The sequence below is a fragment of the Bos indicus genome, chromosome 20 (assembly GCF_029378745.1).
Source record: "Bos indicus isolate NIAB-ARS_2022 breed Sahiwal x Tharparkar chromosome 20, NIAB-ARS_B.indTharparkar_mat_pri_1.0, whole genome shotgun sequence".
Classification (NCBI taxonomy): Eukaryota; Metazoa; Chordata; class Mammalia; order Artiodactyla; family Bovidae; genus Bos; species Bos indicus.
In genome coordinates, this window is record NC_091779.1 from 9,991,581 (window position 1) to 10,005,172 (window position 13,592).

Genomic DNA, 13,592 nt, shown 5'->3' on the forward strand with positions numbered 1-13,592 from the left:
TCTATTGTGGGGGTTACCTTTCATCTTCAAAACTTTATATGATGGAGGAACTTCCCTAGTGGCCCAGTGGTTAGAGGTCTGCACTTCCAATGCCAGGGGCATGGGTTTGATCCTGGCCAGGAAACTAAGATCCCACATACCACATGGCAAAAAAAAAACCACACCACTTTATTTGATGGTGCTCACAAGGTCAAAAGGACTACAACAGCTTAAGTTACATTCCAATGAAAGATACAATGAAGAAGACTGATTGTACCACAAAGATTCTTTGAGTCTGATTTCTGTAATTCTATCTCCAGAATTTCTTTACAGACTGATAAGCCTTGAGTACAAAGAGCTTATTATGCTTGAAGCCGCATCCTTTCTTTTTTTTTTTTTGGCCAAACTGAGTGGCATGCAGCAGGATCCTGGTTCCCCGACCAGGAGTCAAACCCACTCCGTCTGCAGTGGAAGAGCAGAGTCCCAACCCCTGGACCCCCAGGGAAGCCCCCCTTTATTTCCTTTTTTAAAAGATGAGTAATTTTCATGTCTAAAATTTCCTGTGGAGAGGAATGACTTTGGACTTTTCAAAAGTTCATTCTTGAGACTTCCTTGCTGGTACAGTGGTTAAGACTCATAGCTTCCAAAGTGGGCAGGGGTGGGGGGTAGGGATGGTTTGACCCCTGGTCAGGGAACTAGTAAACAAACAGTAAAGAATCTGCCTGCAATACAGGAGACCCCAGTTCGATTCCTGGGTCAGGAAGATTCTCTGGAGAAGGGAATAGCAACCCACTCCAGTATTCTTGCCTGGAGAATTCCATGGACAGAGAAGCCTGGTAGGCTACAGTTCACAGGGTCACAAAGAGCTGGACATGACTGAGCGACTAACACGTCACTTGAGGGAGCTAAGATCCTACAGGCCCTCAAGGCATGGCAATAAATAATTAAACGTTAATTCTCAAAAATCTGGAGAAAATTTCCATCTTCAAAAGAATATAGATATTGATAAGGAAGATTTCTAGGTTGTAACTAATCATTAAAATTTAAATCCAAAACAATGCTTTTTGATTAATTTTTATGGCACTTACTTGAATGAATTCATTGTTGAAATAAAGTACTTGGTCTTTTTAATCTTTTTAAAATTTTTAGATAATTATAAATTCATATAAAATTCTTCATAAAGAATAAGAGAAATCCTGTGTATTTTTTTTTTGACCATGCCTTGTGGCCTGTGGGATCATTTATATACACATATGTATATACATATACATACATATTATATATATATACACACACATAATTATCTAACTATGTATATATTTATTTTTGGTTCTGCTGGGGTTTTGTTGCTGTGCAGGCTTTGCTCTAGTTGCGGTGAGCAAGGCTTACTCTCTAGTTGTGGTGTGCAGGCTTCTCCTTGTGGTGGCTTCTCTTGTTGCTGAGCATGGGCTCTAAGGCTTCAAGTATTTGTGGCGGACAGGCTTAGTTGCTCTGCAGCATGTGGAATATTCGCGGGCCAGGCATCAAACAAGTACTAGAGATAACAAGGGAACACTTCATGGAAAGATGGGCACAATAAAGGACAGAAACGATATGGACATAACAGAAGCAGAAGATATTAAGAGCTGGCAAGAATACATAGAAGAACTGTACAAAAAGATCTTCATGACACAGATAACCATGATAGTGTGATCACTCACCTAGACCCAGACATCCTGGAATGCGAAGTCAAGTGGGCCTTAGGAAGCATCACTACAAACAAAGCTAGTGAAGGTGATGGAATTCCAATGGAGCTATTTCAAATCCTAAAAGATGATGCTGCACTCAATATGCCAGCAAATTTGGAAAACTCAGCAGTGGCCACAGGACTGGAAAAGGTCAGTTTTCATTCCAATCCCAAAGAAAGGCAATGCCAAAGAATGCTCAAACTACCGCACAATTGCCCTCATCTCACATGCTAGTAATGCTCAAAATTCTCCAAGCCAGGCTTCAAAAGTATGTGAACCACGAACTTCCAGATGTTCAAGCTGGATTTAGAAAAGGCAGAGGAACCAGAGATCAAATTGTCAACATTGGTTGGATAATCAAAAAAGCAAGAGTTCCAGAAAAACATCTACTTATGTTTTATTGACTATGCCAAAGCCTTTGACTGTGTGGATCACAACAAACTGGAAAATTCTTCAAGAGATGGGAATACCAGACCACCTTACCTGCCTCCTGAGAAATCTGTATGCAGGTCAAGAAGCACTTAAAAATGGACATAGAACAACAGACTGGTTCCAAATAGGGAAAGGAGTACATCAAGCTTGTATATTGTCAACCTGCTTATTTAACTTATATGCAGAGTATATCATGTGAAATGCCGGGCTAGATGAAGCACAAGCTGGAACCAAGATTGCCGGGAGAAATATCAATAACCTCAGATATGCAGATGACACCACTCTTATGGCAGAAAGCAAAGAAGAACTAAAGAGCCTCTTGATGAAAGTGAAAGAGTGAAAAAGTTGGCTTAAAGCTCAACATTCAGAAAACTAAGATTATGGCATCCAGTCCAATCATTTCATGGCATATAGATGGGGAAACAATGGAAACAGTGAGAGACTTTATTTTGGGGGGCTCCAAAATCACTGCAGATGGTGACTGCAGCCATAAAATTAAAAGAGGCTTGCTCCTTGGAAAAAAAGCTATGACCAACCTAGACAGCTTATTAAAAAGTAGAGATATTACTTTACCAACAAAGGTCCGTCTAGTCAAGGCTATGGTTTTTCCAGTGGTCATGTTTGGATGTGAGAGTTGAACTATAAAGAAAGCTGAGGACGGAAGAATTGATGCTTTTGAACTGTGGTGTTGGAGAAGACTCTTGAGAGTCCCTTGGACTGCAAGGAGATCCAACCATCCACCAGTTCATCCTAAAGGATATCTGTCTTGATTATTCATTGGAAGGACTGATGCTGAAGTTGAAACTCCAATACTTTGGCTACCTGATGCAAAGAACAGACTCATTTGAAAAGACCCTGATTCTGGGAAAGATTGAAGGCGGGAGGAGAAGGGGACAACAGAGGATGAGATGGTTGAATGGCATCACCGACTTGATGGACGTGAGCTTGAGCAAGTTTCGGGAATTGGTGATGGACAGGGAAGCCCAGTGTGCTGCAGTCCATGGGGTCACAAAGAGTCTGACACAACTGAGTGGCTGAACTGAACTGAGGCATCAAACCTGTGTCCTCTGTATTGGCAGGCAGATTCTTATCCACTGGACCACCAGGGAAGTCCTGTTATGTTCATTTTTATAGAGTTTATGGAAACTGAGGTGTTTTTTTTTTTTTCCACCCCGCCCCGAAACTGAGGTTTTGATTAAGGACTTTCCCCAAGGTCACCCATCTAGTTAGTGGCAGGTTAAGAATATGAATCCAAGCAGACTGAATTCAGAGCTTCCAGAGTTTGGACATTTGTTCAATATTTATTGGCTCTTTTGTTTTTTTCTTCTATGACTAGCTTACTTTGCTGTTATTTGTATTTGACCAAGCTTTTTTTATATATATTAAAGAATATTCACTTTTCTTGTTACAAATATTTTCTAAATTATTGTCCTTTCATTTTACTTACGTCATTTTTGTCAGTTATTTACATAATCAAATGCCTAGTTTCTTTTTTTAATTGAAGTATATAGTTGATTTAAAATGTTGTGTTTCAGGTGTACAGCAAAGTGATTCAGTTATACATACATACATGTATATTTTTTTCAGATTCTTTTCCTTCATAGGTTATTACAAAATATTGAGTTTCATAGTTCCCTGTGCTATACAATAGGTCTGTATTCATTATCTATTTTACATCTAGTTGGGTGTATATATTAATTCCAAAATCCTAATTTCTCTCTCCCACCCCCGTCCCCTTTGGTAACCATAAATTTGTTTTTTATGTCTGTGGGTCTATTTCTGTTTTGTACATAGGTTTCTTTGTATCTTTTTCTCTTAGATTCCACATGTAAGCAATATTACATGGTATCTTTCTCTGGCTTACTTCCCTTAGTACAGTAATCTCTAGGTCTATCCATATTGCGGTCAATGACATTGCTTCCATGTCTCAGCTATTGTAAATAGTGCTCCAGTGATTATTGGGGTGCATGCATCTTTTTGAATTATGGTTTTCTCCAGATGTATGCCCAGGAGTGGGATTACAGGATTTATGTGGTAGTTCTATTTTTAGTTTTTTAAGGAACCTCCATACTGTTCTCCATGGTGGCTGTAGCAATTTACATTCCCACCAATAGTGTAGGAGGTTCCCTTCTCACCACACTCTCTACAGCATTTATTTGTAGGGTTTTTGGTGATGGCCATTCTGACCAATATGAGGTGATATCTCATTGTACTTTTGATTTAAATGTGTAGTTTATTAACTGAAGATGCAGACTGACAACCGGCAGACTTGTCCTGACATGTTAAAATTTTTTACTGTGAACTTGAATGCCTTTGTTTAGGATGGGAAGTAGGTGGAGTGAGTGGGGGTGCGGAGGTATGCAGAGGGGTAGTCTTGAGTTAACTGATTACAGTACCCAGCACCCCTTATTGCTTACTCTTTACTCATCTCCTTTTCCTGCTTGACCCCCAAAAGGTATTTGAGTTTTCAGTCCTTGCATAGTTTCTTATTTCTGTCTTAAAATCTCCCCCATCCCAAAGGTTACTTTATAAAAAGTCACCCAGAATGTATTTTGGTGTATGATGTGAGGGAAATGAATCCAAACTTTACATATTGGATGAGTGATTATATCTATGTCATTTATGAATTATGCTACTATCTGTCCATAATATCAAATATTCTTCCAAAACATCCTTTGGAATTTTCAAATTTCTGCTGCTTTAATAGTGAGCATTCTTGTACACAAATCACTGACACATCTCTAATATCCTGATCTATCCTTCAGATAGACTCTGAAGATGAGGTAAAAGGAACTACTTGGTTTTGGTCTTTTGTTTATTGGCTGTTGTACATGACAATACCGATATATATTACCCTAAGTGGAAACTTGTTCACTAATCATTTGAGTAACCTACTTGATCATGGCAAGTTCCAAGATTCACCAAATGTAGGTTTTTGGTGTGTAAATGCCATATGCACAAAGACTGGTTCCAGTTCATGAAGTTAAGGTTTTTTCTTTTAAGGTTTATTTTATAAACATGTATGAAAAGTTCTACATTATTGTTGGTCAAATTACAGAACAATCTGCCTTGAAGCCAGTATACAGTTTTAAAGATCATCAGAGACACTCTGTTTTTTTAGGTCTTCAAAGAAAAAATGGTTTGACTTGTTTTACTTCTTGTTATGTAAGATTTAAAAGCATATACATCAACTTATTTGTGCAGCAATTAATTAATCTATGAAGCCATGATTTACTGTTAAAGTTAACCCACACCGTCTGTTGGCATTTCACGATAACTTGAAAACAGCTCCAGTGACAGTGGGAAGGCAATTTTAAGCAAAAGAGCTGTTACTGGGAAAGAGTGGTTTCTTTCAACAGCCTACTTTGGAATGCTGTCAATTTCCTCACCAACTGGATCAGATGCTAAGAAATGGCCCAACAGTCCCTTTTCAGTTCCTCTTTGCTTTCTGCCATAAGAGTGGTGTAATCTGCATATCTGAGGTTATTGATATTTCTCTTGGCAATCTTGATTCCAGCTTGTGCTTCATCCAGCCTGGAATTTCACATGACGTACTCTGCATATAAGTTAAATAAGCAGGGTGACGATATACAGCCTTGATGTACTCCTTTCCCAATTTGCAACCTATCCATTGTTCCATGTCCATTGCTAAGTGTTGCCTCTTGACCTGCATACAGATTTCTCAGGAGGCCGGTAAGGTGGTCTGGTATTCCCATTGTTGAAGAATTCTCCACAGTTTGTATTGATCGACAGAGTCAAAGGCTTTGGCATAGTCAATTAAGCATATATTTTTCTGGAACTCTCTTGCTTTTTCAAGGATCCAACAGATGTTGGCAATTTGATCTCTGGTTCCTCTGCCTTTTCTAAATCCAGCTTGAACATCTGGAGGTCTACTTAATGAAATTCTTTCTCACGCAAGTACAATTTATACATTTGTGAATAACCTTCCTCTAGTAGGGGTCGCAGAGTCGGACATGACTGAAGCGACTTAGCAGCAGCAGCAGCAGTAGCAGCAGACTAGCCTACTGACAGAAGTGTCAAAGCTGGGATGGGGTGGAACAATTCATTGATTTACCAAACACTTTTTAGGCATCACTTACTCTGAACTGGCCTCATGAGAACAGAGATAAAACGTGAAGACACTTGCTCACAGGGGCTGCTAGCAGGAAAAACAGAATATGAAAATAGTGTTGTGTGTACAGGACAGAACCACCAGGACTAGCCTGTAAGAGGGTCCTAGGACCTTAGAGAATGGAGCCGTTCTTGCAGTAGGGGGAATTACACATTCAGCCATGTGTATGGGGCCCCTGCCTCGTGTCAGGCAAGGTACTCAGACCTGGGACCCTCCATGATTGTGATGTTAAATGTAATACTTACGTAAGTGCCTTCAAATCGGATGAAATGGTTTCCTTTGAAAATCCACTACCCTATGCTTTGAGTGCTTTGTCTATCATGTGCAATAACTTTGTATAATCCATATAGTGATTCAAATCTGGATGTCACCATCAAGAAAAAAAGAACATGTTTTCTCTGATAACAAAAATTGCTGTAGTTCATTTTTATTGAGGAACCAAGTAAGGGGAAATTTTCTGGTAAGTAGAAATACTTTTTCAACAAAGAAATTTGCCATTAAACACTAATTAAAGCTAATTCCTCCTTGAAAACATGCTAAGTGAAGAAAGGCACAAAAGATCATATATGATGCCATTTACATGAAATATCCAGAGCAAGCAAATCTAGACAGTAGGTTAGTGGTTGTGAGGGACTGGGAAAAGGAGAGCATGTGGAGTGACTTTACTGGATACAAGGTTTCTTTTGAGGGGTGATTAAAACATTTTGCAATTTAGTGGTGGAAATGCACAGTCTTGTGACTATACTAAAACCCGCTAAATTGTACGCCTTAAATAATGAATAGGCTCCCTTGCCACAACTAGAGAAAGACCATGCAGCAAGGAAGACCCAGCACAGCCAAAAGCCATCAAATTTTTTTAAATGATGAGTATTATAAAATGTAAAGTCTATCTAAAAAATTTTAAAAAGAAACCTGGTTCCAAACTGTTTAAACTTCTGCATCATACTGCCATTGTGAGAATTATGACTGAAGCGTTTAAAAAATACATCTATTTCTGGTATCTACAGAAGCCGAAGGGAGCCCTCAAATTTCCCTGACTTTTAAAAAAAATTCACTTACAATAGGAACATGGAAGCCATTTAGCAAGTCTAAATGCTCAATAAGGAATACTGGAAAAGTATAGGGCAAGCTTCTACAAAGAACTAAAAACCTGCTTGACCCATGTAAACACAAAGATTAAAAAAAAAAAATACAATTCATGGTTTTAAGTTCAAAAAGTCACAAGAAGATTTGGGAGAATATTAAGCCAAATGCTATGGCTGGGCCGTTTTAAAGGAATGCTGGATTCCAGATAGCTGTGTAAATGCTCTGTGCCTCGGTTTACTCAACTTTAAATGGGAACACCTTGCCAGTCTAAGTCGCTTCAATCGTGTCCGACTCTGTGCGACCCCATAGACGGCAGCCCACCAGGCTCCCCCATCCCTGGGATTCTCCAGGCAAGAACACTGGAGTGGGTTGCCATTTCCATCTCCAATGCACGAAAGTGAAAAGTCCGACCCTCAGCAACCCCATGGACTGCAGCCTTCCAGGCTCCTCTGTCCATGGGATTTTCCAGGCAAGAGTACTGGAGTGGGGTGCCATTGCCTTCTCCGATTAAATGGTAATAACAGCCCCTAATTCAAAAGATTGTTGTGAACGTAAGTACATAAAGGGGCTTCCCAGGTGGCGCTAGTGGTAAAGAACCTGCCTGCTAATGGAGGAAACGCAAGAGATGTGGGTTCGATCCCTGGCTTGCGAAGATCCCTTGGAGGCGGGCACGGCAACCGACTCCAGTATTCTTGCCTGGAGAATCCCCATGGACAGAGGAGTCTGGCGGGCCACAGTCCATAGGGTCGGAAAGAGCTGGACATGACTGAGGACCCACACATCCTTCCATCCTTGCCAATGTAGAAGACTGCAAGAGATGCAGATTCAATCCCTGGATGGGGACCATCTCCTGAAGGAGGAAATGGCAACCCCCTGCAGTCTGGAGAATCCCATGGACAGAGGAGCCTGGTGGACTACAGTCCATAGGGTCACACAAAGTCGGACACGGCTGAAGCAACTTAGCACAAGTACATGAATGTCTTAAAAGCACTTTTTAAAAAAATGGCAGCTATATAATTATCGGTTAACAATGGACCAACTTTTACTTCTTGCTTACCCATATTTTCTAAGTGACCTGCAACGAACACCATTTTTCTAAGAGGACTTATTGTTTAAAACAAAAAACGGGTCGAAACATTCCACGAGCAGACGAAAGAGTGAGATCAAAGAACTTAAAGGATACAGAGAGGGCACACCAACGCGCCCGACGGAAGCCGACGGAGGCAGGTGGCGCCCGCGGGCGGAGAGCACGCGGGGCACCCCGGACGCCGGCCGGCAGCCTCCGGCCGCCATGCTCTTCCGGTCCCAGAGGCTGGGCGGCGGAAGTCGTCACTCGCCGAGGGACGGAACCCACGCCGCGCACCCGGCGGCAGGCTAGCCATGGCGATGGGCGGAGGCGGCGGCGGCTTCCCGGAGCCAGAGGACTCGGTACTGTTCCGGCGCGGCACTGGCGAGGTGAGGTTGAGGCCCCGCTGTCGCCCACCGACCCCCGCGCTCCTTCCCCGGCCGGTCTGCTCACTGCGCGGCCGTGATCCGCATGTTTCTACATCTTTCCCCACCTTGGAGCCTCAGCCTCAAGCTCCTTCTTCGCCCAGTTTGGGCTCCGTAATGACTTTGAGCGCTGCCGCCACTTGACTGTCCCTTGGCTGTCCACCCCCTAGCTCTGAGAGGGGGTGGGACCTGTGTGGGGACAGGCCAGGGCGAAGCAGGGAAACTAGTTAGGTGTTTATTGAAATGATCCAATTGTTAAGCCGTGAAGAGCAAAATCACTTGGATTCTGGATATATTTTGAAATCGGAGGCAACAGGTTGTGCACGTGGATACAATAATAGACGCGTGAGAGGAAAGTGAAGGATAACTCCAAGATTGTTCTGAAGAACTAAAAAGATTAAGTTGCCTTTTACTAAGATGGGGAAGACTACACGTAGAGCAGGTTCATAAGGGGGTAAGATTTGAACTCATTCTTTAAAAAAAAATATTTTTTTTAACTTTTGTATTGGGATATGGCACCCAACTCCAGTACTCTTGCCTGGAAAATCCCAGGGACCGGGGGGGTGGGGGGGTGGGTGGAGCCTGGTGGGCTGCCGTCTACGGGTCGCACAGAGTCGGACACGACTGAAGCGACTTAGCAGCAGCAGCAGCAGCATAGCCGATTAACAGTGTTGTGGTAGTTTAGAACTCATTCTTGAGTGAAATGTGATTGGAGCGAGTTCAAGAGTCGGAGAGGAGAAATTCAAGGCAACGCATATAAGCAAATATTTCAAGTTTTATTGTGGGTACTGGAAGATAGAGAAATCAGATGGAGAGGGAGTGAGATAAAGAGGATTCTTAATTGGTTTTTTATTTTGAAGATGGGAACAATGTTTCAGCATGTTTGTGGACTAATAGGAAAGATCCAATAAGGACGATATAATTGATTTCGCAGAAGAAAGAAGAGGATTGCAGCAGCAATGTTCTAGAGTAGGTAGGAGGGAATGGATTTGGCCTTTGTTAGAAATATTGACAGTTCAGTTGTATGGGTACAGATTTGTGTGGATGGGCAGATAGAGTGGCAGGAGATTATGAAAATTCTGTTTTGATTGTTGCTATTCTCTCAGTAAAAGAAGCAAGTCATCAGTAGTGAGGAGGGAGCAGGGGTCAGGTGTTGGAGGTTAGGGGAGAGAGAAGGTAGGAAGTGAGCCTCTAGGAGACTGGGTGAGTGTTGGATTAAATGTAGTGGAATTGTTGCTAGGAAACATTCAAGGCCTACTTCAGATTTGTGGTTATGAATTTAAAGGAGACTAGATAGTATGATTGTTGCTCAGTTGTGTCCGACTCTTTTCGACCCCATGAATCCCAGCACGCCAGGCCTCCCTGTCCATCACCAACTCCCGGAGTTCACTCAGACTCACGTCCATCAAGTCAGTGATGCCATCCAGGCATCTCATCCTCTGTCATCCCTTTCTCCTCCTGCCCCCAATCCCTCCCAGCATCAGAGTCTTTTCCAATGAGTCAACTCTTGACATGAGGTGGCCAAAGTACTGGAGTTTCAGCTTTAGCATCATTCCTTCCAAAGAAATCCCAGGGCTGATCTCCTTCAGAATGGACTGGTTGGATCTCCTTGCAGTCCAAGGGACTCTCAAGAGTCTTCTCCAACACCACAGTTCAAAAGCATCAATTCTTTGGTGCTCAGCCTTCTTCACAGTCCAACTCTCACATCCATACATGACCACTGGAAAAACCATAGCCTTGACTAGACGGACCTTTGTTGGCAAAGTAATGTCTCTGCTTTTCAATATGCTATCTAGGTTGGTCATAACTTTCCTTCCAAGGAGTAAGCGTCTTTTAATTTCATGGCTGCAGTCACCATCTGCAGTGATTTTGGAGCCCCAAAAAATAAAGTCTGCCACTGTTTCCACTGTTTCCCCATCTATTTCCCATGAAGTGATGGGACCAGATGCCATGATCTTCGTTTTCTGAATGTTAGCTTTAAGCCAACTTTTTCACTCTCCTCTTTCACCTTCATCAAGAGGCTTTTTAGTTCCTCTTCACTTTCTGCCATAATGGTGGTGTCATCTGCATATCTGAGGCTATTGATATTTCTCCCGGCAATTTTGATTCCAGCTTGTGCTTCTTCCAGCCCAGCATTTCTCATGATGTACTCTGCATATAAGTTAAATAAGCAGGGTGACAATATACAGCCTTGACGTACTCCTTTTCCTATTTGGAACCAGTCTGTTGCTCCGTGTCCAGTTCTAACTATTGCTTCCTGACCAGCATACAAATTTCTCAAGAGGCAGGTCAGGTGATCTGGTATTCCCATCTCTTTGTAAAGCGTCTGCCCACAATGCGGGAGACCCAGGTTCGACTCCTGGGTCGGGAAGATCCCCTGGAGAAGGAAATGGCAATCCACTCCAGCACTCTTGCCTGGAAAATCCCATGGACGGAAGAGCCTGATAAGCTACAGTCTGTGGGGTCGCAAAGAGTCGGATACAGCTGAGCGACTTCACTTTCACTTGAGCACTCTTTGGCATTGCTTTTCTTTGGGATTGGAATAAAAACTGACCTTTTCCAGTCCTGTGGCCACTGCTGAGTTTTCCAGATTTGCTGGCATATTGAGTGCAGCACTTTCACAGCATCATCTTTCAGGATTTGAAATAGCTCAACTGGAATTCCATCACCTCCACTAGCTTTGTTTGTAGTGATGCTTTCTAAGGCCCACTTGACTTCACATTCCAGGATGTCTGGCTCTAGGTCAGTGATCACACCTTCGTGATTATCTGGGTGGTGAAGATCTTTTTTGTACAGTTCTTCTGTGTGTTCTTGCCACCTCTTCTTAATATCTTCTGCTTCTGTTAGGTCCATACCATTTCTGTCCTTTATCGAGCCCATCTTTGCATGAAATGTTCCCTTGGTATCTCTAATTTTCTTGACGAGATCTCTAGTCTTTCCCATTCTATTGTTTTCCTCTATTTCTTTGCACTGATCGCTGAGGAGGGCTTTCTTATCTCTCCTTGTTATTCTTTGAAACTCTGCATTCAAATGCTTATATCTTTCCTTTTCTCCTTTGCTTTTTGCTTCTCTTCTTTTCACAGCTATTTGTAAGGCCTCCCCAGACAACCATTTTGCTTTTTTGCATTTCTTTTCCATGGGGATGATCTTGATCCCTGTCTCCTGTACAATGTCACGAACCTCCGTCCATAGTTCATCAGGCACTCTATCCATCAGATCTAGTCCCTTGAATCTATTTATCACTTCCACTGTATAATCATAAGGGATTTGATTTAGGTCATACCTGAATGGTCTTGTGGTTTTCCCTACTTTCTTCAATTTAAGTCTGAATTTGGCAATAAGGAGTTCATGATCTGAGCCACAGTCAGCTCCCAGTCTTGTTTTTGTTGACTGTATAGAGCTTCTCCATCTTTGGCTGCAAAGAATATAATCAATCTGATTTCAGTGTTGACCATCTGGTGATGTCCATGTGTAGAGTCGTCTCTTGTGTTGTTGGAAGAGGGTATTTGCTATGACCAGTACATTTTCTTGGCAAAATTCTTATTAGTCTTTGCCCTGCTTCAGTCTGTACTCCAAGGCCAAATTTGCCCATTACTCTTAAGTATTTCTGACTTCCTACTTTTGCATTCCAGTCCCCTGTAATGAAAAGGACATCTTTTGGGGGTGTTAGTTCTAAAAGGTCTTGTAGGTCTTCATAGAACCGTTCAACTCTTCAGCGTTACTGGTTGGGCCATAGACTTGGATTACTGTGATATTGAATGGTTTGCCTTGGAAACGAACAGAGATCGTTCTGTCGTTTTTGAGATTGCATCCAAGTACTGCATTTCGAACTCTTTTGTTGACCATGATGGCTACTCCATCTCTTCTGAGGGATTCCTGCCTGCAATAGTAGATATGGTCATCTGAGTTAAATTCACCCATTCCAGTCCATTTTAGTTCGCCGATTCCTAGAATGTTGACGTTCACTCTTGCCATCTCTTGTTTGACCGCTTCCAATTTGCCTTGATTCATGGACCTGACACTCCAGGTTCCTATGAAATATTCCTATGAAATATGCTGTAGCATCCTCGTTCCTCACCTCCACCGCCAGATGATTCTTCCTCCCTAAAACTCCCAGGAAAATTCTGTCACCAAACTCCACCGTCCACTATCCCTTCTCACAGCAATCACCTACAGCCTCCTGGGTCACCCTGCTTCATTCCCTGAGGTTTATATCCCAGTACTCTCTCCAACACTACTCCTGTCCTAAGTTTTGGTTATTTAAAAACCCATGTACATGATCCTTCCAATACCCTATCCTTGTTAGTTCTGTAAATGCTTCACTACCAATGACCTTTTAGAGCGCCCAGTCTCAGCTACCCACTTCTATGGCTTTTCATATAACCATTAACTACAACCTCTCTATAAACTCAACTAAGAATCCTACTCTCCAGCTACCACCTGCCAGGCTCTCCAACTTACTCTTAGTAGGTTGATGATGACAGTCATCTTCACCTCCCTGGGGCTGGTGAAACTGTGACCTTCCCACTTTTTAAACTGTCTCTCACCATCCTAATGTCCTCCCTTTCTTTCTTAGCCAGCTTAAATTCCACCATCAGTCAAGAAGATAACTCTCTGTACTGGCCTCCTCACTTCATACTAGGTTAAAACCATAACCCTATTAATTTCTACTTGTCATTGAGTAGAAATTTAACCTAGTCATCATCAACTTACTGGGAGTAAGTTGGAGAGCCTGGCAGGTGGTA

The 13,592-nt window shown here is 42.3% G+C and overlaps 1 protein-coding gene and 1 long non-coding RNA gene across 4 annotated transcripts in view; one reads left to right on the plus strand and one right to left on the minus strand.

Annotated features, from left to right (window-relative positions):
* Positions 1–361: 361 nt before the first annotated feature.
* Positions 362–8,657, minus strand: LOC109575076 (uncharacterized). 2 transcript variants are annotated; one of them, XR_002183183.2, is made up of 3 exons: positions 8,540–8,657; positions 6,516–6,630; positions 362–1,513 (listed from the first exon to the last, which is right to left on the minus strand). It is a non-coding gene; the product is annotated as an uncharacterized lncRNA (long non-coding RNA). The 2 variants fall into 2 exon arrangements; XR_002183184.2 differs by having other exon boundaries at positions 1,280–6,297.
* An 8-nt stretch (positions 8,658–8,665) lies between these two features.
* The window catches only part of LOC109574673 (survival motor neuron protein), a 32,385-nt gene continuing 27,458 nt past the window's right edge, over positions 8,666–13,592 (plus strand). For both annotated transcript variants that reach the window (XM_070774571.1, XM_019982672.2), the window contains exon 1: positions 8,666–8,811. In XM_070774571.1, coding sequence (XP_070630672.1) covers positions 8,737–8,811 — 75 coding nt within the window. In that variant the 5' untranslated portion in view covers positions 8,666–8,736. The remainder of the gene's footprint in view (positions 8,812–13,592) is intronic.